Below are 26,179 nucleotides of genomic sequence, written 5' to 3'. Positions count from 1 at the left end.
GGACAGCATGTAGACCCCCCAGAGCCCTTCGCCAGGGAAGGCCTCCCTGGGCTACAGGGCAGTGCGGGCGGGCGGGCGCGCCCCCGACACGTCCTCTGGGCGCTGCCCCCTTAGGGCGCGCGCGCCCACCCCCGCCCCACCCCGCCTCTGCCCCACGCCGGGCCGGGTGGACCCGGCTTCCGGGGCTGTGCACGCCCCCTCCGTGAGCTGGGACCCCTGGCCGCGCGCGCCCCGCGCCCTCTCCCCGCCCGACGGGCGCGCGCGCTGGCTCCCGCTCCCGCTCCCGCTGGCGGCGGCGGCGGGGATTGTTTTTGTTGTCGCTGAGGCCGGAAGAGCCGCGGGAGCCGGGTCCCTGTCCCCGGGCCGGGCGCCGCCGCCGCCCCTTGCTCAGCGCCCGCGTCTCCGCGGCGCCCCCATAGCGCCAATATTCCGGAGATCAAGCGTTACGCGGCGGCGGCGGCGGGGCCCGGAGCGGGAGGCGCCGGGGACCGCGGCGAGGCGGCCCCCGCCGCCGCCATGGAGGCTCTGGGACCCGGTGAGGAGGACGCTCGGGCCGGGACCAGGACCGGACCCGGGGACGGGTGGGCGGGCGGACGGGCTGGCAGCTCCCCGTGGCCCCCATCGGCTTGTGCGTACCTGGGTTGGGCCGTCAGGCCTGGGGGAGGGGGACCCCATTGCACAAGGCGGAGGGAGCTGACCCTGGCCTCGGCGGGGGCGGGGGGGCGGGTTCCGCGCCCCAGCCTGGAGATCTGAGCCAGTTCTCGAGGTCTAAGGAAGGAACGAGGTCACGGAGGAAGGTGACCCGCGTCCCCAGGTCTCAGGGAGACCTGACCCAACCTCAGGGAGGTGGTTTGTGCTCCAGGGTGGAGGCGAGGCCAGTTTGGGCTTCAGAAGGGACGCGATCTGTGCCAGGTGCGCAGTGGAGGCCTGGCCCTGACCGGACCGGACCAGCAAGGACTCCACCATCTACTACCAGGGGTATTCTTGGCTTGGGGCCGCACCCCTATTTTTCTTTGCACTGACAGACAGTCCAGAGCCCTCAGATAAGGAAGAAAGAGAACTTCCCCTAAACACTTCTCATTAGCCCCGAAGGCCAAGGGGCAAAGTGTCCACCCTTTCTCAAAGGCCCTGACGTCTCGGGGAATGTGGCCTTCGGCCTCTGTCTACCTGTCAGTCTGTGCAAGAGGCCCAGAGTGGTCTGTCGTGGCTCCTCAGTGACAGGCGAGTTACCAGCCAGAGGCTCCAGCTCCGGCTTTAATACTCTGAGTATCTTCTAATTGGGTTAGAAGTAGTTGTGAGGATCAAATGAAGGAGAAAGTGCTTTGGAAACTGTATTATGAATGGCCTCTGGTTATCTCCTCTACTCTGCCCAAACAAGAAGAACCATTCCAAGTTGTAACAAATGCCCTGCAGATTGGAGTCTGCTGCTCCCACCTGGAACCCCAACAAGTTTCTGATGTCTTGGCTAAGTAGGGCAGGGTTTAGGGGCTGTGTTAGAATTAACTTTAATATCATACCTTATCTACATAGTAGTCTTAATTGTAGAGCATTTCATTTTTTTAGTGCATAGAAAACTCAGTCTACCATTTGAGTTTGGAAACTTTGCAAGTTTGTTTACTTGAAACTTGTTTACATAGCTGAATGATTCAACTCCACTTTAATTTGCTGCTTGGAGTATTTTTTTTAAGTCTTTATTGAATTTATTACAGTATTGCTTTTGTTTTATGTTTTGCTTTTTTTGGCCACGAGGCATGTGGGATCTTAGCTCCTGGACCAGGGATCCAACCCCCCACCCCCTGCACTGGAAGGCGAAGTCTTAACCACTGGACCGTCCGGGAAGTCCCTAGAGTTTTGGGATTCTTTTTAATTAATTTATTTTGGCTGCTTTGGTTCTTCGTTGCTGTGCATGGCTTTCTCTAGTTGCAGCGAGCAGCGGCTACTCTTCGTTGTGGTGTGTAGGCTTCTCGTTGCGGTGGCTTCTCTTGTTGCGGAACACGGGCTCTAGGCACTCGGGCTTCAGTGTGGCTCGCGGGCTCTAGAGCACAGGCTCAGTAGTCATGGCGCACGGGCTTAGTTGCTCCGAGGCATGTAGGATCTTCCCGTACCAGGGCTCGAACCCGTGTCCCCTGCATTGGCAGGCGGATTCTTAACCACTGCGCCACCAGGAAAGCCCCTTAGAGTATTTTTTAAAGGACTTCGTAGTCAAATTTCATATGCCTTTTAAAAATAAATTGGTTTTGTCACATTAATATTATTTGATAAACCTCAGTGTTTTACACAGGGTTACTTCAGCTATGTCCCCCGGCTAAAGGCATGATCAGGTCTTTAGGAATGTAACAGACTTCTGTTCAAATCCAATCTAGTAATTTAATAGTTGTATAACCTTGGGCAAATTACTTAATTCCTTTGAACTTTCATTTCCGCATCTATAAAAAAGGGTAATAATAATTATGTGCTGCAAGATTGTTGTGAGAATGAAATAAGGTAATGTATGTGGGAAGTCTTGTTGTAGATAGTAATGCATTGGAGATACTCAACAAATGTTTCTTCCCTCCCTCCCCTGCTAGAAAGTCATAATTGAATCAACTGTTGCATTTATGAGCTGATATTGAAAGAGACTATGTAACTGTGTATACAAACCAAATTTCATGGAAAAGATCAACCTGGTGGTGTTAGGAACATCCCAGGGACTCTCTTTTTGGTTTGATTTTAGATTTTGCAGGACTTATCATTTCACCCAGGATTGAGGAAAATTAATTCTCACTAACCACATTCATAAGACACTAATGAATAAGCCACGATGTCACGTAGATCTTTTCCGTTGACTGGAATATTTTCTTGCCTGCTGTCTAGCAGACTCCTTTTCTGGTGTCACAGTACCTTGGAAACCCAGTTAAAAACAAGAAGCTGCTTGCTGAGCATGGAATTAGAGCAAAGGGAGTTGATAGTCTTGTGGAATGTTTCATCCAGGCTAAGAACCTAGAGAAGCTTTCCTGCTTCTTTGTTAAAGCACATGGATCTAGTGCTCTGTTCCCTCCTAGCTTGAACAATCATTGAAGCATGTTTAGTCTTGCTCTGCTCTCCCTCACCCAATTTCGATTTCTGACAACAATAACTTGGAAATAAATATATTTAATTATATTACCATTTATTTTGCTTATATTAATAGTAATATTGATTTTTACAGTGCTTTACAGTTTGGAAAGTGCTTTCTTAGCTGTTAGCTCATTTAATTCTCTGTGAGGTAGGCAAGGCAGGTATGATCCTCATTTTACAGATGAGAAAATAGGTTCAGAGAGCTTAAGTGACTTTATCAAGGTCTCAAGGCTGAGTGGTGAGGATGAGTCCGGGTCACCTGACTCCTCGTCTAATGCCCTCCTCTTCTATTAAGCTGACTTCATCTAATCTGTATTGAGTCATATTTGTTACCTTTTTGGAAGATGTCATTCTCTGACTTTGTCACTAAATTTTGGAGATGCTCCCCACATGAAGATCTTTGAGCAATAACTATAACATTTATGCAAGCTCAGTCATAATAGCTAACATTTATCGAGTGCTTCCCATTGTGAGGCACCGTGTTAAGCCTTTTATATACATTGTCTCATGAGATCCTCACAGTAGCCTTATGAGATGGATGCTATTATTATCATACCTCCTCCATGTTATAGATAAGGAAACTGATGCACAGATTGGCTAAGAAACTGGCCCTAGGTCATGCAGTTAGGGAGTGGTAAAACCAGGAGTTCCAGAGCCTTAGCCACTGTGATTTATTTCTTCGTAAGTCGTTTGATAAATTCAAAGAAACCAGCTTTGGGGATGAACAATTTTAGAATATATCTTTCTAAATAAGTCTTCTAAACTTATTAAAAGGAATGATCACTCACCTTCTAACTTTTCTCTCTTGCCATGGAAAAGACACACACTCTGCTTTTCTCCACTTCTTAATCCCTTTCCTTCATTTCTTCTGCCTCTGCCTCTTTAAAGGGCATCGAGTACTTTAGAGAGGTATAGATGCCATAGGATTGTGAAGTAAATTGGAGAAGAAAAAGCCCTGAACTGGGAGTAAGGAGACCTAGTCTAGTCATACGTCCTTGGGCAAGTCACTTGATCCAAATTTCTGTTTGCAAATTTCTGTCATAAAGCTGGATTTGCGATACAAAGATTGCTTAAGCATATCTTGGAATATGCAGGGCTGACTTTTTTATGTGATTTAATTGGGTTAATTCAGTATGCCTGTCTACCTCTGATATTATTTATTATCTACTTCTTACCTTGTTTATAAATGCTGTATCACACCAAGAGTAGATCCCCTTGTTCACCAGAAGTGGAACTCAACTCCAAGGAATAATAATATTTTTAGTATAAATTAAGTGCTTTTTTGTTTTAATGAAAAGATAATCGTCAATTCTTTTGTTTTAGAAATGACTAGGTTTCTGTTTAGTTTCTACCTGGATCTGCTACAGGGATTATTGGTGCTGTTCTGTTCAACATTTATTGAATTCCTACAATGTGCTCATCATTGAATTAGGTATTGAGATAACAACGAACTGGAAGTCCATTTCTTCTAAGAGTTTACAGTCTAGTGAAGGAGACAGTAATTTAACAAGTTGTTTCTAGGTACTTGTCCTAAGTGCTCCCTTATACAGAAGTTCTTGGGAACACAGAAGATGCATCCTCCAGCCTGGGAGATTCTGGAAAGGCTTTCCAAGGAGGTTGCACTCAACCTGAGTTTTGAAGGATGAGTATAATTTAGGGGAAGAAGGAACAGTGAATTTAATACGTGAAAAGATTTTCAGTACTTTAAGAATTAGTATGTGGTGATCTGTCAACACAAATTTCATTAAAGTGTTTGCTTTGATTTTCCTAAGTGATGTTGGACCAGAACAGCTTCTTGCTGCAAAGTTTTCTCTCCTTACTGAATTGTCTTTGTTCTTGGTGAAATACCATTGCAACAAGAAAACCTGTTGTAACTTTCCTTTGTAAACACAGCTCACTTTACTCAACACCTATGCATAGCAGAAAAGATGTTTATTTTTTAGGCCAGTGTCCATTTGACATTATAATCAAAAAGGAGTAAGATTTTCTGTAGACAGATATTTCCCAGACTGTGTTTCCCTAAATCCTTATCTACTGAGTATTGATAGATGTTTGATTTTAAAAACAGAGAGAGGGACTTCCCTGGTGGTCCAGTGGTTAAGACTTCGCCTTCCAGTGCAGGGGGTGCGGCTTTGATCCCTGGTCGGGAGCTAGGATCCCACATGCCTAGCGGCCAAAAAACCAAAACATAAAACAGAAGCAATATTGTAATAAATTCAATAAAGACTTAAAAAATGGCCCACATCAGGGGCTTCCCTGGTGGCGCAGTGGTTAAGAATCCACCTGCCAATGCAGGGGACACGGGTTCGAGCCCTTGTCGAGGAAGATCCTACATGCCGTGGAGCAACTAAGCCCATGTGCCACAACTACTGAGCCTGCGCTCTAGAGCTCGCAAGCCACAACTACTGAAGCCTGCGCACCTAGAGCTCGTGATCCGCAACAAGAGAAGCTGCCACAACGAGAAGCCTGTGCACCGCAACGAAGAGTAGCCCCTGCTCGCTGCAACTAGAGAAAGCCTGCGCACAGCAATGAAGACCCAACACAGCCACAAATAAATAAATAAAATAAATAAATTTATATTTTAAAAATGGCCCACATCAAAAAAAAATCTAAATAAATAAAAACAGAGAGAGAAAGAGTGTGTGTGTGCGGGTGTGTTCTAGGGAAAAACAAGTTAGGTAAATGATGAGTTAAAGTTTAACAGGTTTATTTATTACATGACTTCTTAGAGAATTTAACACGATAATATACATTGGAATTTTAAGCAGGGGAGGGAATATGCAGTTTCTTTAGCTTATGGAATCCTTTCTTTTTATGGAATATCTTGTGAACCATCAATGGAATAATTTGGAATGACTGCCGTATCTAGACCAAGGTTTCTCAGCCTCAGTACTGTTTTTTTTTAATTTTATTTTTTAAAATTTATTTATTTTTGGCTGTGTTGGGTCTTCTTTGCTGCGCACGGGCTTTCTTTACTTGTGGCGAGCGGGGGCTACTCTTCATTGCGGTGTGCAGGCTACTTATTGTGGTGGCTTCTCTTCTTGCAGAGCACGGGCTCTAGGCATGCGGGCTTCAGTAGTTGTGGCACATGGGCTCTAGAGTGCAGGCTCAGTTGTGGTGCACGGGCTTAGTTGCTCCACTGCATGTGGGATCTTCCCGGACCAGGGCTCCAACCTGTGTCCCCTGCATTGGCAGGCGGATTCTTAATCACCACACCACCAGGGAAGTCCGAGATGGTTTTATTTTAAAATGCATATAATTTTGTAAGCCTAGATGTAGATCTACTGATGCTGATAAAAGGTTTTAGACAGTAGATTGCCTCTGAGGGTTCATCATACTGTGTCTAATGTTGACATCCCCCATATTCAGAATAATAGCAACATGGCAAAATATTTAGAAATCTAGAGAGTCTTAGGTCAAAAAACTTTTAATCTTTGTATATCAGAGTATGTTCAGTGAATAATAAGATCTCAATAATTGTAGCTATTTTTATTTTGTTTTGATTGTGCCACGTGGCTTGTGGGAATTTAGTTCCTGGACCAGGGATTGAACCCGGGTTCTTGGCAGTAAGAGTGCAGAGTCCTAACCACTGGACAACCAGGGAATTTCCAATTGTAGTTATTATCATCATCATCATGATCATGAGGGGAATATTATCCTTCACAAACAAATAGCACATCAAATATCTTTCATTCTCTTCAGGACCTCCAACCAGCCTGTTTCAGCCGCCTCGTCGTCCTGGCCTTGGAACTGTTGGAAAACCAATTCGACTGTTAGCCAATCATTTTCAGGTTCAGATTCCTAAAATAGATGTGTATCACTATGACGTGGATATTAAACCAGAAAAACGGCCTCGTAGAGTCAACAGGTAAGGATTAGAAAGAGTAGGCTTCTTATACATTAATTTTTTTTTTACATCTTTATTGGAGTATAATTGCTTTACAATGGTGTGTTAGTTTCCGCTTTATAACAAAATGAATCAGTTTTACATATACATATGTTCCCATATCTCTTCCCTCTTGCATCTCCCTCCCTCCCCCCCTCCCTATCCCACCCCTCAGGTGGTCACAAAGCACCGAGCTGATCTCCCTGTGCTATGCAGCTGCTTCCCACTAGCTATCTACCTTACGTTTGGTAGTGTATATATGTCCTTGCCACTCTCTCACTTTGTCACAGCTTACCCTTCCCCCTCCCCATATCCTCAAGTCCATTCTCCAGTAGGTCTGTGTCTTTATTCCTGTCTTACCCCTAGGTTCTTCATGACATTTTTTTTCTTAAATTCCATATATATGTGTTAGCATACGGTATTTGTCTTTCTCTTTCTGACTTACTTCACTCTGTATGACAGACTCTAGGGCTACACACCTCATTACAAATAGCTCAATTTTTTTTTTTTTATTTTATTTTATTTATTTTTTTTTTAACATCTTTATTGGGGTATAATTGCTTTACAATGGTGTGTTAGTTTCTGTTTTATAACAAAGTGAATCAGTCATACATAAACATATGTTCCCATATGTCTTCCCTCTTGCGTCTCCCTCCCTCCCACCCTCCCTATCCCACCCCTCCAGGCTGTCACAAAGCACCGAGCCAATATCCCTGTGCCATGCGGCTGCTTCCCACTAGCTATCTACCTTACTACGTTTGTTAGTGTGTATATGCCCATGACTCTCTCTCGCCCTGTCACAGCTCACCCTTCCCCCTCCCCATAACCTCAAGTCCATTCTCTAGGAGGTCTGCGTCTTTATTCCTGCTTTACCCCTAGGTTCTTCATGACATTTTTTTCTTAAATTCCATATATATGTGTTAGCATACGGTATTTGTCTTTTTCTTTCTGACTTACTTCACTCTGTATGACAGACTCTAGGTCTATCCACCTCATTACAAATAGCTCAATTTCGTTTCTTTTTATGGCTGAGTAATATTCCATTGTATATATGTGCCACATCTTCTTTATCCATTCATCCGATGATGGGCACTTAGGTTGTTTCCATCTCCGGGCTATTGTAAATAAAGCTGCAATGAACATTTTGGTACATGACTCTTTCTGAATTATGATTTTCTCAGGGTATATGCCCAGTAGTGGGATTGCTGGGTCATATGGTAGTTCTATTTGTAGTTTTTTAAGGAACCTCCATACTGTTCTCCATAGTGGCTGAACCAATTCACATTCCCACCAGCAGTGCAAGAGTGTTCCCTTTTCTCCACACCCTCTCCAGCATTTATTGTTTCTAGATTTTTTGATGATGGCCATTCTGACTGGTGTGAGATGATATCTCATTGTAGTTTTGATTTGCATTTCTCTAATGATTAATGATGTTGAGCATTCTTTCATGTGTTTGTTGGCAGTCTGTATATCTTCTTTGGAGAATTGTCTATTTAGGTCTTCTGCCCATTTTTGGATTGGGTTGCATGAGCTGCTTATAAATTTTGGAGATTAATCCTTTGTCAGTTGCTTCATTTGCAATTATTTTCTCCCATTCTGAGGGTTGTCTTTTGGTCTTGTTTATGGTCTCCTTTGCTGTGCAAAAGCTTTGAAGTTTCATTAGGTCCCATTTGTTTATTTTTGTTTTTATTTCCATTTCTCTAGGAGGTGGGTCAAAAAGGATCTTGCTGTGATTTATGTCATAGAGTGTTCTGCCTTTGTTTTACTCTAAGAGTTTGATAGTTTCTGGCCTTACATTTAGGTCTTTAATCCATTTTGAGCTTATTTTTGTGTATGGTGTTAGGGAGTGATCTATCTCATACTTTTACATGTACCTGTCCAGTTTTCCCAGCACCACTTATTAAAGAGGCTGTCCTTTCTCCACTGTACATTCCTGCCTCCTTTATCAAAGATAAAGTGACCATATGTGCGTGGGTTTATATCTGGACTTTCTGTCCTGTTCCATTGATCTTTCTGTTTTTGTGCCAGTACCATACTGTCTTGATTACTGTAGCTTTGTAGTATAGTCTGAAGTCAGGGAGCCTGATTTCTCCAGCTCCGTTTTTCGTTCTCAAGATTGCTTTGGCTATTCGGGGTCTTTTGTGTTTCCATACAAATTGTGAAATTTTTTGTTCTAGTTCTGTGAAAAATACCAGTGGTAGTTTGATAGGGATTGCATTGAATCTGTAGATTGCTTTGGGTAGTAGAGTCATTTTCACAATGTTGATTCTTCCAATCCAAGAACATGGTATATCTCTCCATCTATTTGTATCATCTTTAATTTGTTTCATCAGTGTCTTATAATTTTCTGCATACAGGTCTTTTGTCTCCTTAGGTAGGTTTATTCCTAGATATTTTATTTTTTTTTGCTGCAATGGTAAATGGGAGTGTTTTCTTGATTTCATTTTCAGATTTTTCATCATTAGTGTATAGGAATGTCAGAGATTTCTGTGCATTAATTTTGTATCCTGCTACTTTACCAAATTCATTGATTAGCTCTAGTAGTTTTCTGGTAGCATCTTTAGGATTCTCTATGTATAGGATCATGTCACCTGCAAACAGTGACAGCTTTACTTCTTCTTTTCCGATTTGGATTCCTTTTATTTCCTTTTCTTCTCTGATTGCTGTGGCTAAAACTTCCAAAACTATGTTGAATAAGAGTAGTGAGAGTGGGCAATCTTGTCTTGTTCCTGATCTTAATGGAAATGCTTTCAGTTTTTCACCATTGAGGACAATGTTGGCTGTGGGTTTGTCATATATGGCCTTTATTATGTTGAGGAAAGTTCCCTCTATGCCTACTTTCTGCAGGGTTTTTATCATAAATGGGTGTTGAATTTTGTCGAAAGCTTTCTCTGCATCTATTGAGATGATCATATGGTTTTTCTCCTTCAGTTTGTTAATATGGTGTATCACGTTGATTGATTTGCGTATATTGAAGAATCCTTGCATTCCTGGAATAAACCCCACTTGATCATGGTGTATGATCCTTTTAATGTGCTGTTGGATTCTGTTTGCTAGTATTTTGTTGAGGATTTTTGCATCTATGTTCATCAGTGATATTGGCCTGTAGTTTTCTTTCTTTGTGACATCCTTGCCTGGTTTTGGTATCAGGGTGATGGCGGCCTCGTAGAATGAGTTTGGGAGTGTTCCTCCCTCTGCTATATTTTGGAAGAGTTTGAGAAGGATAGGTGTTAGCTCTTCTCTAAATGTTTGATAGAATTTGCCTGTGAATCCATCTGGTCCTAGGCTTTCGTTTGTTGGAAGATTTTTAATCACAGTTTCAATTTCAGTGCTTGTGATTGGTCTGTTCATATTTTCTATTTCTTCCTGATTCAGTCTTGGCAGGTTGTGCATTTCTAAGAATTTGTCCATTTCTTCCAGGTTGTCCATTTTATTGGCATAGAGTTGCTTGTAGTAATCTCTCATGATCTTTTGTATTTCTGCAGTGTCAGTTGTTACTTCTCCTTTTTCATTTCTAATTATATTGATTTGAGTCTTCTCCCTTTTTTCTTGATGAGTCTGGATAATGGTTTATCAATTTTGTTTATCTTCTCAAAGAACCAGCTTTTAGTTTTATTGATCTTTGCTATCATTTCCTTCATTTCTTTTTCATTTATTTCTGATCTGATTTTTATGATTTCTTTCCTTCTGCTAACTTTGGGGGTTTTTTTGTTCTTCTTTCTCTAATTCCTTTAGGTGCACGGTTAGGTTGTTTATTCGAGATGTTTCCTGTTTCTTAAGGTAGGATTGTATTGCTATAAACTTCCCTCTTAGAACTGCTTTTGCTGCATCCCATAGGTTTTGGGTCGTCGTGTCTCCATTGTCATTTGTTTCTAGGTATTTTTTTATTTCCTCTTTGATTTCTTTAGTGATCACTTCGTTATTAAGTAGTGTATTGTTTAGCATCCATGTGTTTGTATTTTTTACAGATCTTTTCCTGTAATTGATATCTAGTCACATAGCGTTGTGGTCAGAAAAGATACTTGATACAATTTCAATTGTCTTAAATTTACCAAGGCTTGATTTGTGACCCAAGATATGATCTATCCTGGAGAATGTTCCATGAGCACTTGAGAAAAATGTGTATTCTGTTGTTTTTGGATGGAATGTCCTATAAATATCAATTAAGTCCATCTTGTTTAATGTATCATTTAAAGCTTGTGTTTCCTTATTTATTTCCATTTTGGATGATCTGTCCATTGGTGAAAGTGGGGTGTTAAAGTCCCCTACTATGAATGTGTTACTGTCGATTTCCCCTTTTATGGCTGTTAGTATTTGCCTTATGTATTGAGGTGCTCCTATGTTGGGTGCATAAATATTTACAATTGTTATATATTCTTCTTGGATCGATCCCTTGATCATTATGTAGTGTCCTTCTTTGTCTCTTCTAATAGTCTTTATTTTAAAGTCTGTTTTGTCTGATATGAGAATTGCTACTCCAGCTTTCTTTTGGTTTCCATTTGCATGGAATATCTTTTTCCATCCCCTTACTTTCAGTCTGTATGTGTCTCTAGGTCCGAAGTGGGTCTCTTATAGACAGCATATATATTGGTCTTGTTTTTGTATCCATTCAGCCAATCTGTGTCTTTTGGTGGGAGCATTTAGTCCATTTACATTTAAGGTAATTGTCGATATGTATGTTCCTATTCCCATTTTCTTAATTGTTTTGGGTTTGTTATTGTAGGTCTTTTCCTTCTCTTGTGTTTCTTGCCTAGAGAAGTTCCTTTAGCATTTGTTGTAAAGCTGGTTTGGTGGTGCTGAACTCTCTCAGCTTTTGCTTGTCTGTAAAGGTTTTAATTTCTCCATCAAATCTGAATGAGATCCTTGCTGGGTAGAGTAATCTTGGTTGCAGGTTTTTCTCCTTCATCACTTTAAATATGTCCTGCCAGTCCCTTCTGGCTTGCAGAGTTTCTGCTGAAAGATCAGCTGTTAACCTTATGGGGATTCCCTTGTGTGTTATTTGTTGTTTTTCCCTTGCTGCTTTTAATATGTTTTCTTTGTATTTAATTTTTGACAGTTTGATTAATATGTGTCTTGGCGTATTTCTCCTTGGATTTATCCTGTATGGGACTCTCTGTGCTTCCTGGACTTGATTAACTATTTCCTTTCCCATATTAGGGAAGTTTTCAACTATAATCTCTTCAAATATTTTCTCAGTCCCTTTCTTTTTCTCTTCTTCTTCTGGAACCCCTATAATTCGAATGTTGGTGCGTTTAATGTTGTCCCAGATGTCTCTGAGACTGTCCTCAGTTCTTTTCATTCTTTTTTCTTTATTCTGCTCTGCAGTAGTTATTTCCACTATTTTATCTTCCAGGTCACTTATCCATTCTTCTGCCTCAGTTATGTGTGTTTTTCTGTCTTCTCATTTTGCTTATCTTACTGTGTTTGGGGTCTCCTTTTTGCAGGCTGCAGGTTCGTAGTTCGCATTGTTTTTGGTGTCTGTCCCCAGTGGCTAAAGTTGGTTCAGTGGGTTGTGTAGGCTTCCTGGTGGAGGGGACTAGTGCCTGTGTTCTGGTGGATGAGGCTGGATCTTGTCTTTCTGGTGGGCAGATCCACGTCTGGTGGTGTTTTGGGGTGTTGTGGACTTATTATGATTTTAGGCAGCCTCTCTGCTAATGGGTGGGGTTGTGTTCCTCTCTTGCTAGCTGTTTGGCATAGGGTGTCCAGCACTGTAGCTTGCTGGTCGTTGAGTGAAGCTGGGTGCTGGTGTTGAGATGGAGATCTCTGGGAGATTTTCGCCATTTGATATTATGTGGATCTGGGAGGTCTCTTGTGGACCAGTGTCCTGAAGTTGGCTCTCCCACCTCAGAGGCACAGCACTGACTCCTGGCTGTAGCACCAAGAGCCTTTCATCCACACGGCTCAGAATAAAAGGGAGAAAAAGTAGAAAGAAAGAATTAGTAGAAGTATGAAGAAAGAAAGAAAGAAAGACAGAAAGGAGGGAAGGAAGGAAGAAAGAAAGAACGAAGAAAAGAAGGCAAGAAGGAAAGAAAGGAGGGAGGGAGGGAGGAAGGAAGGAAGGAGGGAAGGAAGGAAAAAAGACAGAAAGAAAGAAGATACAGTAAAATAAAGTAAAGTATAATAAAGTTATTGAATTAAAAAATAATTATTTAGAAAAAATAAAGGGACGGATAGTACCTTAGGACAAATGTTAGAAGCAAAGCTATACAGACAAAATCTTACACAGAAGCATACACATACACCCTCACAAAAAGAGGTAAAGGGGAAAAAATCATAAATCTTGCACTCAAAGTCCACCTCCTCAATTTGGGATGATTCGTTGTCTAAAGGAGGGAAGGAAGGAAAGAAAGAAAGAAAGAACGAAGGTAAAGTATAATAAAGTTATTAAAATTAAAATTAATTGTTAAGAAAAAAATTAAAAAAAAACAATGGACGGATAGAACCCTAGGACAAATGGTGGAAGCAAAGCTATACAGACAAGATCTCACACAGAAGCATGCACATACACACTCACAAAAAGAGGAAAAGGGGAAAAAATAATAGATTTTGCTCTCGAAGTCCACCTCGTCAATTTTGGGATGATTCGTTGTCTATTCAGGTAGTCCACAGATGCAGGGTACGTCAAGTTGATTGTGGAGCTTTAATCCGCTGCTTCTGAGGCTGCTGGGAGAGATTTCCCTTTCTCTGTTCTCACAGCTCCCAGGGGCTCAGCTTTGGATTGGGCCCCGCCCCTGCGTGTAGGTCGCCAGAGGGCGTCTGTTGTTCGCTCAGGCAGGACGGGGTTAAAGGAGCAGCTGCTTCGGGGACTCTAACTCAGGCCGGGGGTCGGGGGGGAGGGAGGGGCACGGAGTGCGGGGTGAGCCTGCGGCGGCAGAGGCTGGCCTGACGTTGCACCAGCCTGAGGCGCGCCGTGCGTTCTCCCGGGGGAATTGTCCCTGGATCCTGGGACCCTGGCAGTGGCGGGCTGCACAGGCTCCCCGGAAGGGGGGTGTGGATAGTGACCTGTGCTCGCACACAGGCTTGTTGGTGGCGGCAGCAGCAGCTTTAGCGTCTCATGCCCGTCTCTGGGGTCCGTGCTTTTAGCCGCGGCTCGCGCCCGTCTCTGGAGCTCCTTTAAGCAGCGCTCTTAATCCCCTTTCTTCGCGAACCAGGAAACAAAGAGGGAAGAAAAAGTCTCTTGCCTCTTCGGCAGGTCCAGACTTTTCCCGGACTCCCTCCCAGCCAGCCGTGGTGCACTAACCCCCTGCAGGCTGTGTTCACGCCAACCCCAGTCCTCTCCCTGCGCTCCAACCGAAGCCCGAGCTTCAGCTCCCAGCCCTGCCCGCCCCGGCGTGTGAGCAGACAAGCCTCTCGGGCTGGTGAGTGCCGGTCGGCATGGATCCTCTGTGCGGGAATCTCCCCGCTTTGCCCTCCGCACCCCAGTGCTGCGTTCTCCTCCGCGGCTCCGAAGCTTCCCCCCCTCCGCCACCCGCAGTTTCCGCCCGCGAAGCGGCTTCCTAGTGTGTGGAAACCTTTCCTCCTTCACAGCTCCCTCCCACTGGTGCAGGACACGTCCCTATCCTTTTGTCTCTTTTTATTCTTTTTTCTTTTGCCCTACCCAGGTACGTGGGGAGTTTCTTGCCTTTGGGTAGGTCTGAGGTCTTCTGCTAGTGTTCAGTAGGTGTTCTGTACGAGTTGTTCCACGTGTAGATGTATTTCTGGTGTATCTGTTGGGAGGAAGGTGATCTCCGCGTCTTACTCTTCCGCCATCTTCCCCTCGTCCCCTCTTATACATTTAAATACATGTATTTTGTTTATCATGAATCGTATTGTTCTCTAAACTCTTTTAACATGTAGCCTTTTTTTTTTTTTTTTTTGCGTTACTGGGGCCTCTCACTGTTGTGGCCTCTCCCGTTGCGGAGCACAGGCTCCGGATGCGCAGGCTCAGCGGCCATGGCTCACGGGCCCAGCCGCTCCGCGGCATGTAGGATCTTCCCAGACCGGGGCACGAACCCGTGTCCCCTGCATCGGCAGGCGGACTCTTAACCACTGCACCACCAGGGAAGCCCAACATGTAGCCTTTTTTTTTTTCTCTAAGATGTTAAGTTTCTTGATAGCAGGTTTGCTGTCTCATACTTGGTTGTCCTCCACAGATTCTAGCAGAATGCAGGATACATTATTGTTCAGTCAGTAAATACTTAATGAATGAAGAAGAAAGGTCACTTTTTCACTGTCCAAAGGTAGCAGAAATTTGTAAAAATAGGTGAAGCCACTGGTGTCTATGGAAAATAGAACTATGTGGAAATTCAAATTTTATTATCATGTGTTGGTATTGGACATGAGAAAAATATAAGTGTAAAGACAGAAGAATCATCTTGGGGTATTGAAGAACATAAACTGAGAAGCTCTGTTTAATTCTAGCATTATCCAGGAGGGGTCTAGATAAGATGATTTAAGCATTGTTGTCTGTATGACAGGAATTTACCAATAGTGAATATAGCCCTATAGCAGATATTTTTACAGTGTGCTGAGATCACCCACTTTACTTTTCTCTGTTTTCACGCTGTGATATTCAGGCAGTCCTTAATATTATAGTTCTTGCCTTTCCAAGGATGCTTTTGCTGTAAAGTGAAGTATTTCTTTGTGGCTTGGGTTTTTTTTCCTCATTATAGATCAATTATTTGGCTTTCTGGTATAGTTCAGTCTCATGCAAGCCCTTAATGGTTTGGCTGTTGTATAACTGAAATCAATAATAACAGAGGCGGTGGCAATGGCTAATATTGATCCATTTGACATATATTCTGTTGGGTGCTCATTGTGTATCAGGTATTGTTCTATGTTCTGGGAATACAACATGAACAAACAGGCAAAAGCTCCTACCCTTGAGGAACTTATATTCTAATGGGGGAAAAGCCCAAAAATAAATGAATAAGCAAAGAAAACATATTATTTGTTAGTTGATGATAACTGTTGTGAAGAAAAATAAAACAGGGATGGAAGATAGGGATGGAGGATGGGTCACTGATTTTACATATATATATACACACACACACACACACATACATATAGTATATATAGTATTTATGTATACTGTAAATACGTATATATTTTGTATATATGTTACATATATATTATGTAAGATGTTTGTGTGAACGCACGTGTGTGTATATATATGGGTACGCGCACACACATAATGTAATATTTTAATAGTATAGTTAGGGAAGAGCTCACTGAAAAGTGACATTTGAGGAGAAACCTAGAGGAGGTGAGGGATATCTACATGACGAGAGTCCCAGGCAGAGGCAGCAGCTTGCATGGTATATTCAAGGAATAGCAGACAAAGCCTGTATTGCTGGAGTGAGTGAGGGGGAGAGTGATAGAGAAACTCCAAAGGGCCCTATCATGCAGAGTCTTGTAGGTGGTCATAGAACTTTAGTGTTTACTCTGATTAGATGGGGTTTGAGTAGACATTTGGTATGATTAACTTAGATTTTTAATGGATCATTTTGGCTGCTGTGTTGAAAACGAACCCTAGCAGGTAAGGGTGAAAAGCAGGGAAATCAATTAGGAGGCATGTGTAATGATTCAGGTGAAAAATGATGGTGGCTTGAACTTGGGTAGTAAAAGTGATAGTGATAAAAACTGGTCAGAGGGCTTCCCTGGTGGCGTAGTGGTTGAGAGTCCGCCTGCCGATGCAGGGGACACGGGTTCGTGCCCTGGTCCGGGAAGATCCCACATGCCGCAGAACGGCTGGGCCCGCGAGCCATGGCCGCTGAGCCTGCGCGTCCGGAGCCTGTGCTCCGCAACGGGAGAGGCCACACAGTGAGAGGCCCGCGTACCGCCAAAAAAAACAAAAAAACAAAAAAAACTGGTCAGATACTACAAATATTTTAAAGGTAGTGTCAGCAAGATTTGTTGATGGATTGAACAGGAGGTATGAAAGAAATGAATCATCATTGATTCCAGGGTTTTTGTCCTGAGTGGATGGAAAGATGGAGTTGCCATTTATCGGGATGGGGAAAACTATGGGAGAGGCCAACAGGGTTGACATATCAGGAGATCTGTTTTTTGGCCATGTTAGGATTGAGATGTCTATTGGACATCCCAGTGAAGATGTTGAGCAGGAAGTTGGATACATGAGGTTGGACTCAGCAGAAAGGTCCAGGCTGGAGACAAACATTTGAAAGTCATCAGCGTATTGGTGGTAAAGCCATGAGACTGGGTGAGATCATGTAGGAAGTGAGTGTGATTAAAGAAAATAAGATTTCAAGACTGAGTCCTGAGGTAACTCAATACTTACAAATGGGGAGATGAGGAAGAATCAGCAAGGAGACTGGCATGGAGAGGCCACTGGGATGAGAGATAACCAGGGCAGAGTGAGGAGGCAAGGGAAGAAGATGTTTTAAGCTGAAAGAATTGATCGTCTAATGTTCGAGGAGCATTGAATTTCGCAATGTGGAGCTCACTGGGGACCTTGATAAGAGTAGCTTTGGTGGAGGAAAAGCCTCACTAGAGAAGATTGAAGAGAGAAAGGAGAAGAGCAATTAGAGACAGCTCTGTCAAGGGATTTTGATGCAATGGGGAGCAGAGAAATGGAATGTTCAGACGAGGAGGAAGTGGGATCAGGAAATTTCAAATTTTTTTTAAGATGAAGAAATTATAGCATATTTATTTGCTGAAGGCAGTAATTCAGTATAGTGGAAAAATTTGATGATTCAGGAGAGAGGAAGATTCCTGGAGTGTTATCCTTGAGCATACCAGAGTTAAGCAGGCTAGTTAGCAGCCATTTAGTCTTGTCCAGAGCATCCACAAGACATTTGGTCTAAGTCAAAAGGTCCCTGAAATTTGGTCCTATTCAAAACGTCCATGAGCGTATTTGGCCCATGCCAAATTTTTGTTTTGGACAGAAGTGAATATCAAGGACCTTTTGGTGTGGGCCAAATGTCTCCATGGACATTTTGGGCAGGACCAAATATGACCAAATATCAAGGACCTTTTAGGATGGACCAAATGTCTTATGAATGTTTTGGACAGGACCAAATGTCCTGCAAGCGGTAGGCTTATTGCATGGCAAGCACTGTTCTAAATATTCTGTGTCTATTTATTCACTTAATATGACAACTTTTGTGGTGGGTGTTATGATTACCATAATTTTACAAATGAAGAAACAGATGTGAGAGATTAAGTAACTTGTCCAACGTCATACAGCTCTGCCACTTAATCATTGTGTGACCAGGGGCAGTTTACTTGCCCATTCTGAATTCAATAATTATTGCCCTGCTTGTCTCACAAGGTTGTTTTGAAGGTTAAGTGACAATAGAGGTGAAAATATGTTTTCTACTGTAAAACTTTATGGTTACATTTTAAGAAAGTAAGATAAGAAATTACCCTTCCAGTCTGAAAATATACTGTTCTTTTTTTTTTTTAATAAATAAGCACAAGCCTCTTGTCAGTTAACAACAGCCCGTATTTATTTATTAAATTTTTATTTATTTATTATTTTTGGCTGTATTGGGTCTTCGTTTCTGTGCAAGGGCTTTCTCTAGTTGCGGCAAGTGTGGGCCACTCTTCATCACGGTGCGCGGGCCTCTCACTGTCGCGGCCTCTCTTGTTGCGAACCACAGGCTCCAGACGCACAGGCTCAGTAGTTGTGGCTCACGGGTCCAGTTGCTTCACGGCATGTGGGATCTTCCCAGACCAGGGCTCGAACCCGTGTCCCCTACATTGGCAGGCAGATTCTCAACCACTGTGCCATCAGGGAAGCCCCAAATATACTGTTCTTAAGTCAGCTTTTTAAAATTGGGAATGTATGAGACTATATTTCTCCATCAGTTTTTTTCAGTTGCGTGATTTGGTTTGAAAACATATGACTTTCCCACAGATTTCATTTGTAGTAATATTAATGCCTTAGCTAGTTGTGATGTATTTTTTTTTTATAGAAACATGGGTATATTTATTTGATAAAGAACTTTGTTGTGATGTATCTTAAGGTACAGTTCCCCTACATGGGGCTCAGTAATGTTGGTAAGACATAGCACCTGACTTTTCATTGACGCTAGCATTCCAAAATCGCACAGACCCAGATCTGTCCATCTTAAACTGTAGACTCTGGTTCCCCCACAGCTGCATTTGTTTCAGAGCCTGCATACAGTGTGATCCGGCATATATGAAGAAACATTTAAATAAAGCTATTCATGCGCTATTGAGAGAAAGGCTTTCTTTCTAAACAGAAAGAAACTACATTGGTAATCTTTACAGAATGAGGACATTTTACGACATTCCCTTTTCTATACTGCTTGGAAGCAGTTTGGAATATAACAAGACAGTATGAAGAATAATAAATTTCTAGCATTATCAAAGGGGTTGACTTAGTCCTTTGATTTTGATGCATCTTAGATTTATTGATCCCCAGATTTCTGAATTCTGCTCACTCTCTTTTCCAAAACCTGTATACTTGAATAAGGATGTTTATTTGATAACACACTTATCATTGTTCAGTTATGAACATGCCAAACTTAGATACCTAAGACAGGTTATTCTTATAAGCCTCTATTTATCATAGGAGAGGATTTTGGAAAGCAAGAATTTGAGAGGATGCTATAAAGTTTATTCTCTTTTTCCTTTTATTCCCTCCTTTTTGTTGTCATCTCATGATTGCTTTTGTTCACTTGCCTACCTTTCTTTAGTTAACTATTTTTCTAATTACTTGAGTCAGTTGTAACTTTAACTCTTATTTTTTCCAAGGAGTTTTGAACTGAATTTAGTTGATTAAGGTATGGTGATAGTTTCCTTACTGTTCACCACCGCTTCTCAGAGCTAACCTACACTATCTCCATTACTGTTAAGGGACGTAGTAGATACAATGGTGCGGCACTTCAAGATGCAGGTATTTGGTGATCGGCAGCCTGGCTATGATGGCAAAAGAAACATGTACACAGCACATCCACTGCCAATTGGACGGGAGAGGGTAAGTGTTAACGGCAAGAAATATTGATTAGACTTATGTCATTTAGTAGTAATTACATAGGACAACAGTGTTTCCCTTTCTAATAACAATTCAACACTTAAAGTTGTTTCTCATGCAGATTTGTTATTCTGTCCATATTCTCTTGTCCCTTAGTTAACCAATAACTGAGCATTAGAATTTAGGTTGATTATGTCATCTTTATATATATTCCAGATTTCTCACAGTGTTAAAGTGCCACCTGAATCTGAAGAGTGGAATTTTTATAACTTGTCGAATCTGCCTGCCAACTTGTAGAATATTATATAACACCCACTTATGAAAATATTTTTAATACCACAATAACCTAAGACATTTGTTTTAAAAATTTAAAAGCAATACATAAATATATACTCATTATAACCTTATTCAGACAATCTAGAAATGCTGTGGTTTCCCGCTTCCCAACTTGCCTGTACCCTCAATCCCATTTTCACTTTCAGAGGAAACTGCTATAATAGTTCAGTATATATCCTTTCATATACTTTTTTGTGCCTTAGCTATTTATGCATATTTATATATATTCTTTTTTTTTAAAATAAATTTATTTATTTATTTATGTTTTTGGCTGTGCGTGGGTTTCTCTAGTTGCAGTGAGCTGGGGCTACTCTTCATTTCGGTGCGTGGGCTTCTTATTGTGGTGGCTTCTCTTGTTGCAGAGCATGGGCTCTAGGCATGTGGGCTTCAGTAGTTGTAGCACTCGGGCTCAGTAGTTGTGGCTTGCGGGCTCTAGAGTGCAGGCTCAGTAGTTGTGGCGCATGGGCTTAGTTGCTCCGTGGCATGTGGGGTCTTCCCGGACCAGGGCTCGAACCCGTGTCCCCTGCATTGGCAGGCGGATTCTTAACCACTGCGCCACCAGGGAAGTTCCCTATATATATTCTTATTTGTTTGATATTGTTCTATGATTTATTTTTTCATTTAACAATATGTCTGGGAGATCTTTCCATTTCTGTACATTTAAGTCTACCTTATTTTTTATTTATTTATTTTTTTGCGTTACGCGGGCCTCTCGCTGTTGTGGCCTCTCCCATTGCGGAGCACAGACTCCGGATGCGCAGGCTCAGCGGCCATGGCTCATGGGCCTAGCCACTCCGCGCATGTGGGATCTTCCTGGACCGGGGCGTGAACCCGTGTCCCCTGCATCGGCAGGCGGACTCTCAACAACTGAGCCACCAGGGAAGCCCTACCTTATTTTTTTAATTCAATTTTTTTATTGTGGTAAAATATATATAACATAAAATTTACTATTTTAACCATTTTTAAGTGTACAATTCAGTGGCATTAAATATATTCACATTGTTATGCAACTGTGACCACTAGCCATCTCTAGAACTTTTCATCATCCCAAACTCAAACTCTGTGCCCATTAAACAATTACTCCCCATTTTCTCCTCCCCTATCCCTGGTAACCACTATTCTACTTTCTGTATTTATGAATTTAACTATTCTAGGTACCTCATATAAGTGGAATCATATAGTATTTGTCATTTTATGTCTGGCTATTTATTTCACTTAGCATAATGTTTTCAAGGTTCATCCATGTTGTAGCATCTACCTTATTTTTAACTATTACATAATATTCAATATTAAATTATTCCCCTACTGATGGAACATAGGTTGTTTCCAGTGTTTTGCAATTATAGAAAGTGTTAAACATCCTTATGCATATACTATATGAATATTCCTGGGATGTCTCAGCCTTTGTAAATATGTATGTGTATGTATTTTATGTATTTTTCCTTAGGTTGATATGGAAGTGACCCTTCCAGGTGAGGGTAAAGACCAGACCTTTAAAGTGTCTGTTCAGTGGGTATCAGTTGTGAGCCTTCAGTTGCTTTTAGAAGCTTTGGCCGGGCACTTGAATGAAGTCCCAGATGACTCAGTTCAAGCACTTGATGTTATCACAAGACACCTTCCCTCCATGAGGTTAGTTTGAATTCTTTGCCACAAATGTCAGACTTTTTTTGCTAGGTTGCATTGGAGACATTGAAAGGTTTCTGCACAAATCATAGTTCAAACTTGGTTTCAGTTTACAAAATTGAGAGTGAAATGAAAGACTCAAGTTTTTACTGTGAAACATGCAAACTCTTGTTTCTTCAGGTACACTCCAGTGGGTCGCTCCTTTTTCTCACCTCCTGAAGGTTACTATCACCCTCTGGGAGGGGGCAGGGAGGTTTGGTTTGGCTTTCATCAGTCTGTGAGACCTGCCATGTGGAATATGATGCTGAATATTGATGGTAAGATGGAACTCTCTTTACCCTTTACTCTTTTGGCTGGTTTTTTGGTCTTTCCTCTTTCCCTGAAGCTAAGTATCCTTCTCTGTTTGTTAGTGTCTGCAACTGCTTTCTACCGGGCTCAGCCTATCATTGAGTTCATGTGTGAGGTTTTAGACATTCAGAACATCAATGAACAGACCAAACCCCTAACAGACTCCCAGCGTGTCAAGTTTACCAAAGAAATCAGAGGTAGGTATTTGCATTACTGTGGTCTTGGAGAGGCAGCTCCGCATGGTGCAAGGAGCACGGTCTTGCAGTCAGACACACCTGGGCTTCCATCCCATTCCTGCCAGTTCTATCATTGGGACTTTGGGCAAGTTATTTAACCACTGTGAGCCTTAGTTTATTCATCTCTAAGATAAAGATAATGTGTATCTTGTAAGATTGTTGTGAGAATTAAATGCAACTAAGTGTATAAAGCTTCTTTATACAGTAGCACAGTACCTGGCACATGTCAGGAGCTTAGTAACTGTTACTTTTACTTACTTGAAAACTTCCATTTTAATAAAATAACACAAGTTCATTTATTATCAGAATTTCTTTGCTTCTTTACCTGTTGTTAGCTATCTTCTCTCATTATACCATAAGCTTCATTAGGGCTATCTCCAGACCCAAGAATAAGCACCAAAACATAGTTGATGCTTGATAGATACTTATTGAATGAAGTAATACATCAAAGTAGGTTGCAAGTCTTAAGTCGTCTGGGTTCTAATTTCTTCTGCTTGGCTGAGGCTTTTTTGCCTATGCATGATGAAATTGTTCCCATATCCTTGCAAATTTGTCCTGTACAATGCTATGCCTTTCTGAAGACAACCTTCGAGTATTTTCTTGTCACTGTGATTTTAATTAGTACTGCTCTTTTGACTGTTTTGACTTCAGGTCTTAAAGTTGAGGTGACCCACTGTGGACAGATGAAACGAAAATATCGAGTGTGTAATGTGACTAGGCGGCCAGCCAGTCATCAGACGTATGTTAACCACATCTAAAATTGTACCATTATATTTTTTGTAACAAAGGAAGCTACTATAATAATTTGAGAAATTGGTATCCCATATTGTAATTAAAAAAAATCACCTAGATCTTCACTTTAAAGCACCGAAGCTTTAAAAATGTTTTAAGGGACTTCCCTGGTGGTCCATTGGTTAAGACTCCACGCTTCCACTGCAGGGATCTCAGGTTCAATCTCTGGTCAAGGAACTAAGATCCTGCATGCCACATGCCACACACAGCGCGGTCAATAAAATAAAAAATAAAAAAAATAGAAAATGTTTTAAATATTTTTGATAGAAATATTTATAAAACATATTTCATGCCTTTAATTCATTTCACTTCTTTTTTTTTTTTTTAATGTAATTATGATCCAGCCAGTTTTTCTTTCTTTTTTTTTTTAAATATTTATTTCTCTATTTGGTTGCACCGGGTCTTAGTTGCAGCTCACCGGCTTCTTTAGTTGTGGCACACGGGCTCCTTAGTTGTGGCCTGTGAACTCTTCGTTGTGGCATGCATGTGGGATCTAGTTCCCTAACCAAGGATCGAACCTGGGCCCCCTGCATTGGGAGCACAGAGTCTTATCCACTGTGCCACCAGGGAAGCCATTTCGCCTATTAAACAGAGTATGCTAAACATAGATCAACTTTTATATAATGATGCAGAGTCATCATTATGAACATCATTTATTATAGTGTTGTAATTCTCAATGCATGGCCTGAAGGATCTATTAAGGCCTGTAAGTCATAAAAGCTGTCATGGGAAGATACATATTGCCTTGTGCTTTATGTGGATTTTTCTCCCCCCTTTTGTAGCTAGCTGTCACTTCTTCCAGCTGTCAGTGTGTATGGTATGCCTCCAGCAGCACACTTATTTATGCTTAACACAATCTCAGTTTTCTAATCACCCAGCTTGTAGTCCACTGTGAGCTATACCTAATGAGAAAATATATATTAAAGTACTTTTAAAATTACCATATATGTAAGTTTTATTCTTGTAATCAAGATCATTAAACTCAGGTCTGACATAAATATGAATATTGGCTTTTCTAAGTAAAGAGCATAAACTTAACTATATTAACTTTACATTATTTTCCTCACTCAGAAGACTTTTTCAAACAAGTGTACATCAAAATCACCTGGAGCGCTTTGTTCTAGATAACTGAAAATTTGGGGTGGCCTCTGGATAAATGTAGTATATAAATTCAGTCTGATTTGAATAAATTCTTCAGTATGAACTCATGTACACATCACATGAATTTCTTGACTTGTAAAGTGGTGTTCCATATACTCTTCATGTTATACCATTGACTTCATTCTCTAAGGAAAAAAATGAAGTCACTGTTGAGAATTATAGCATTTGTTTCAAAAAGAACTATCTTTCTCATTATTTAATTACTTCACAGTACCCTGTAAGAATAACTATACTTATAGAACTATATAATCTTTGCATGAAAATTAAAAGCACATAGATTTAAATATCACATACGTGATCCTCACTGCATTATTACTCTGTGGGCCATTAACAGCTAAGAAAGCAAGATTAAAGTAATTATTGTGCCAAGTGTTTGAGATAATTTGTCCACTGGAAGAGCGAAATCAGGAGAGTCTCTTAAATCATGCTCCCCAGTTTATACCAAATATCTTGACACAGTCTCAAGTTCATGTATCTGGTCTTGTGGCCTCCAAATCCACATGTGTTTGTCCTGGTTTGGGGATCTGAAGATGTGGCCCCAGTAACTGTGCTACATTCATTTTATCAAAAGTTATCTTAAGTTATCATCTGTGGATGACCCAGGACCTTATTTGAATTTACTCATCTCTAAGAAGCCAGCAAGAGATTGTATTTGTATCTGTAGGTGTTAACTGACCTCTCTAGTAAGTCTGTGTATTTTCTGGTTCTGCGGCTTCTTCTTGATTTAAATTCTTTTTCCATTTTAATTAAAAATTTTCTCATCTTAGCTTCAACAAACAAACATGTAAAATTCCAACAAAATCGCTATCCTGATTAAACCCTTAAGAGAAAATGGCCAAATAAAGATTGACCTTTTTTTTTAAGTGACTGGTCAAGGTAGAAAATGTTAGTAGGCTTTTGTTTGTTTGCTTATTTGAAAAAAAACACAAAGAACTTGAAGAAATTTCTAAAAAGACATTCTCTTTTATAGTTTTCCCTTACAGCTAGAAAATGGGCAAGCAATGGAATGTACAGTAGCTCAATATTTTAAGCAAAAGTATAGTCTGCAACTGAAATACCCCCATCTTCCCTGTCTCCAGGTGGGACAAGAACAAAAGCATACATACTTGCCACTTGAGGTAAGCTAAACTAAATTTTCTTTTGCCAATCTGCCAATCTCTTGAATGTGTTTTTTAAAAAAGAAATGTTCTAAACTAGTGATAGAATTTAATATTAATCTCTAAAATACTTTGGACAGATAACTTCACCATATAACAGAATTTTCATTTTTTTGGAAATGGAAGATGTAAGGTACAGTTCAGCAAAGGCTTAAGATGTAGAAGCCCATTACACAAACTAATTCCTCTTTGCCTCTTGGTAGGTTTGTAATATAGTGGCAGGACAACGATGTATAAAGAAGCTCACAGACAATCAGACTTCCACGATGATCAAAGCCACAGCAAGATCTGCTCCTGACAGACAAGAAGAAATCAGTAGACTGGTCAGTAAGGCATGGTCTTTAAGATAAGCTAGCTTTCAGATGGGAAAAAAACAAAAAACAAAACAAAACAAAAAACCAATAGAAAATGCCTGATGGGACACAGTTACTCTTTGGTTTTTATATATGCAGGCTTTCCTGTTCTTTAGGTGAAGAGTAACAGCATGGTGGGCGGACCTGATCCATATCTTAAAGAATTTGGTATTGTTGTCCACAATGAAATGACTGAGCTCACAGGCAGGGTACTTCCAGCACCAATGCTGCAATACGGAGGCCGGGTA

The 26,179-nt window shown here is 41.3% G+C and overlaps 1 protein-coding gene across 1 annotated transcript in view; it reads left to right on the top strand.

Moving 5' to 3' along the window:
• Window positions 1-409: 409 nt before the first annotated feature.
• Window positions 410-26,179, top strand: part of LOC309958666 (protein argonaute-4) — a 44,914-nt gene continuing 19,144 nt past the window's right edge. The window contains exons 1-10 of the mRNA XM_082834751.1: window positions 410-535; window positions 6,799-6,964; window positions 19,808-19,928; window positions 21,709-21,890; window positions 22,065-22,201; window positions 22,295-22,429; window positions 23,120-23,207; window positions 25,392-25,539; window positions 25,782-25,901; window positions 26,048-26,176. Coding sequence (XP_082690877.1) covers window positions 517-535; window positions 6,799-6,964; window positions 19,808-19,928; window positions 21,709-21,890; window positions 22,065-22,201; window positions 22,295-22,429; window positions 23,120-23,207; window positions 25,392-25,539; window positions 25,782-25,901; window positions 26,048-26,176 — 1,245 coding nt within the window. The 5' untranslated portion in view covers window positions 410-516. The remainder of the gene's footprint in view (window positions 536-6,798; window positions 6,965-19,807; window positions 19,929-21,708; window positions 21,891-22,064; window positions 22,202-22,294; window positions 22,430-23,119; window positions 23,208-25,391; window positions 25,540-25,781; window positions 25,902-26,047; window positions 26,177-26,179) is intronic.

The sequence above is a fragment of the Leucopleurus acutus genome, assembly GCF_964270905.1.
Source record: "Leucopleurus acutus genome assembly, chromosome: 2".
Classification (NCBI taxonomy): domain Eukaryota; kingdom Metazoa; phylum Chordata; class Mammalia; order Artiodactyla; family Delphinidae; genus Leucopleurus; species Leucopleurus acutus.
The sequence above is the reverse complement of the archived record's forward strand: the minus strand, read 5'-3'. Positions and strand labels throughout refer to the sequence as shown.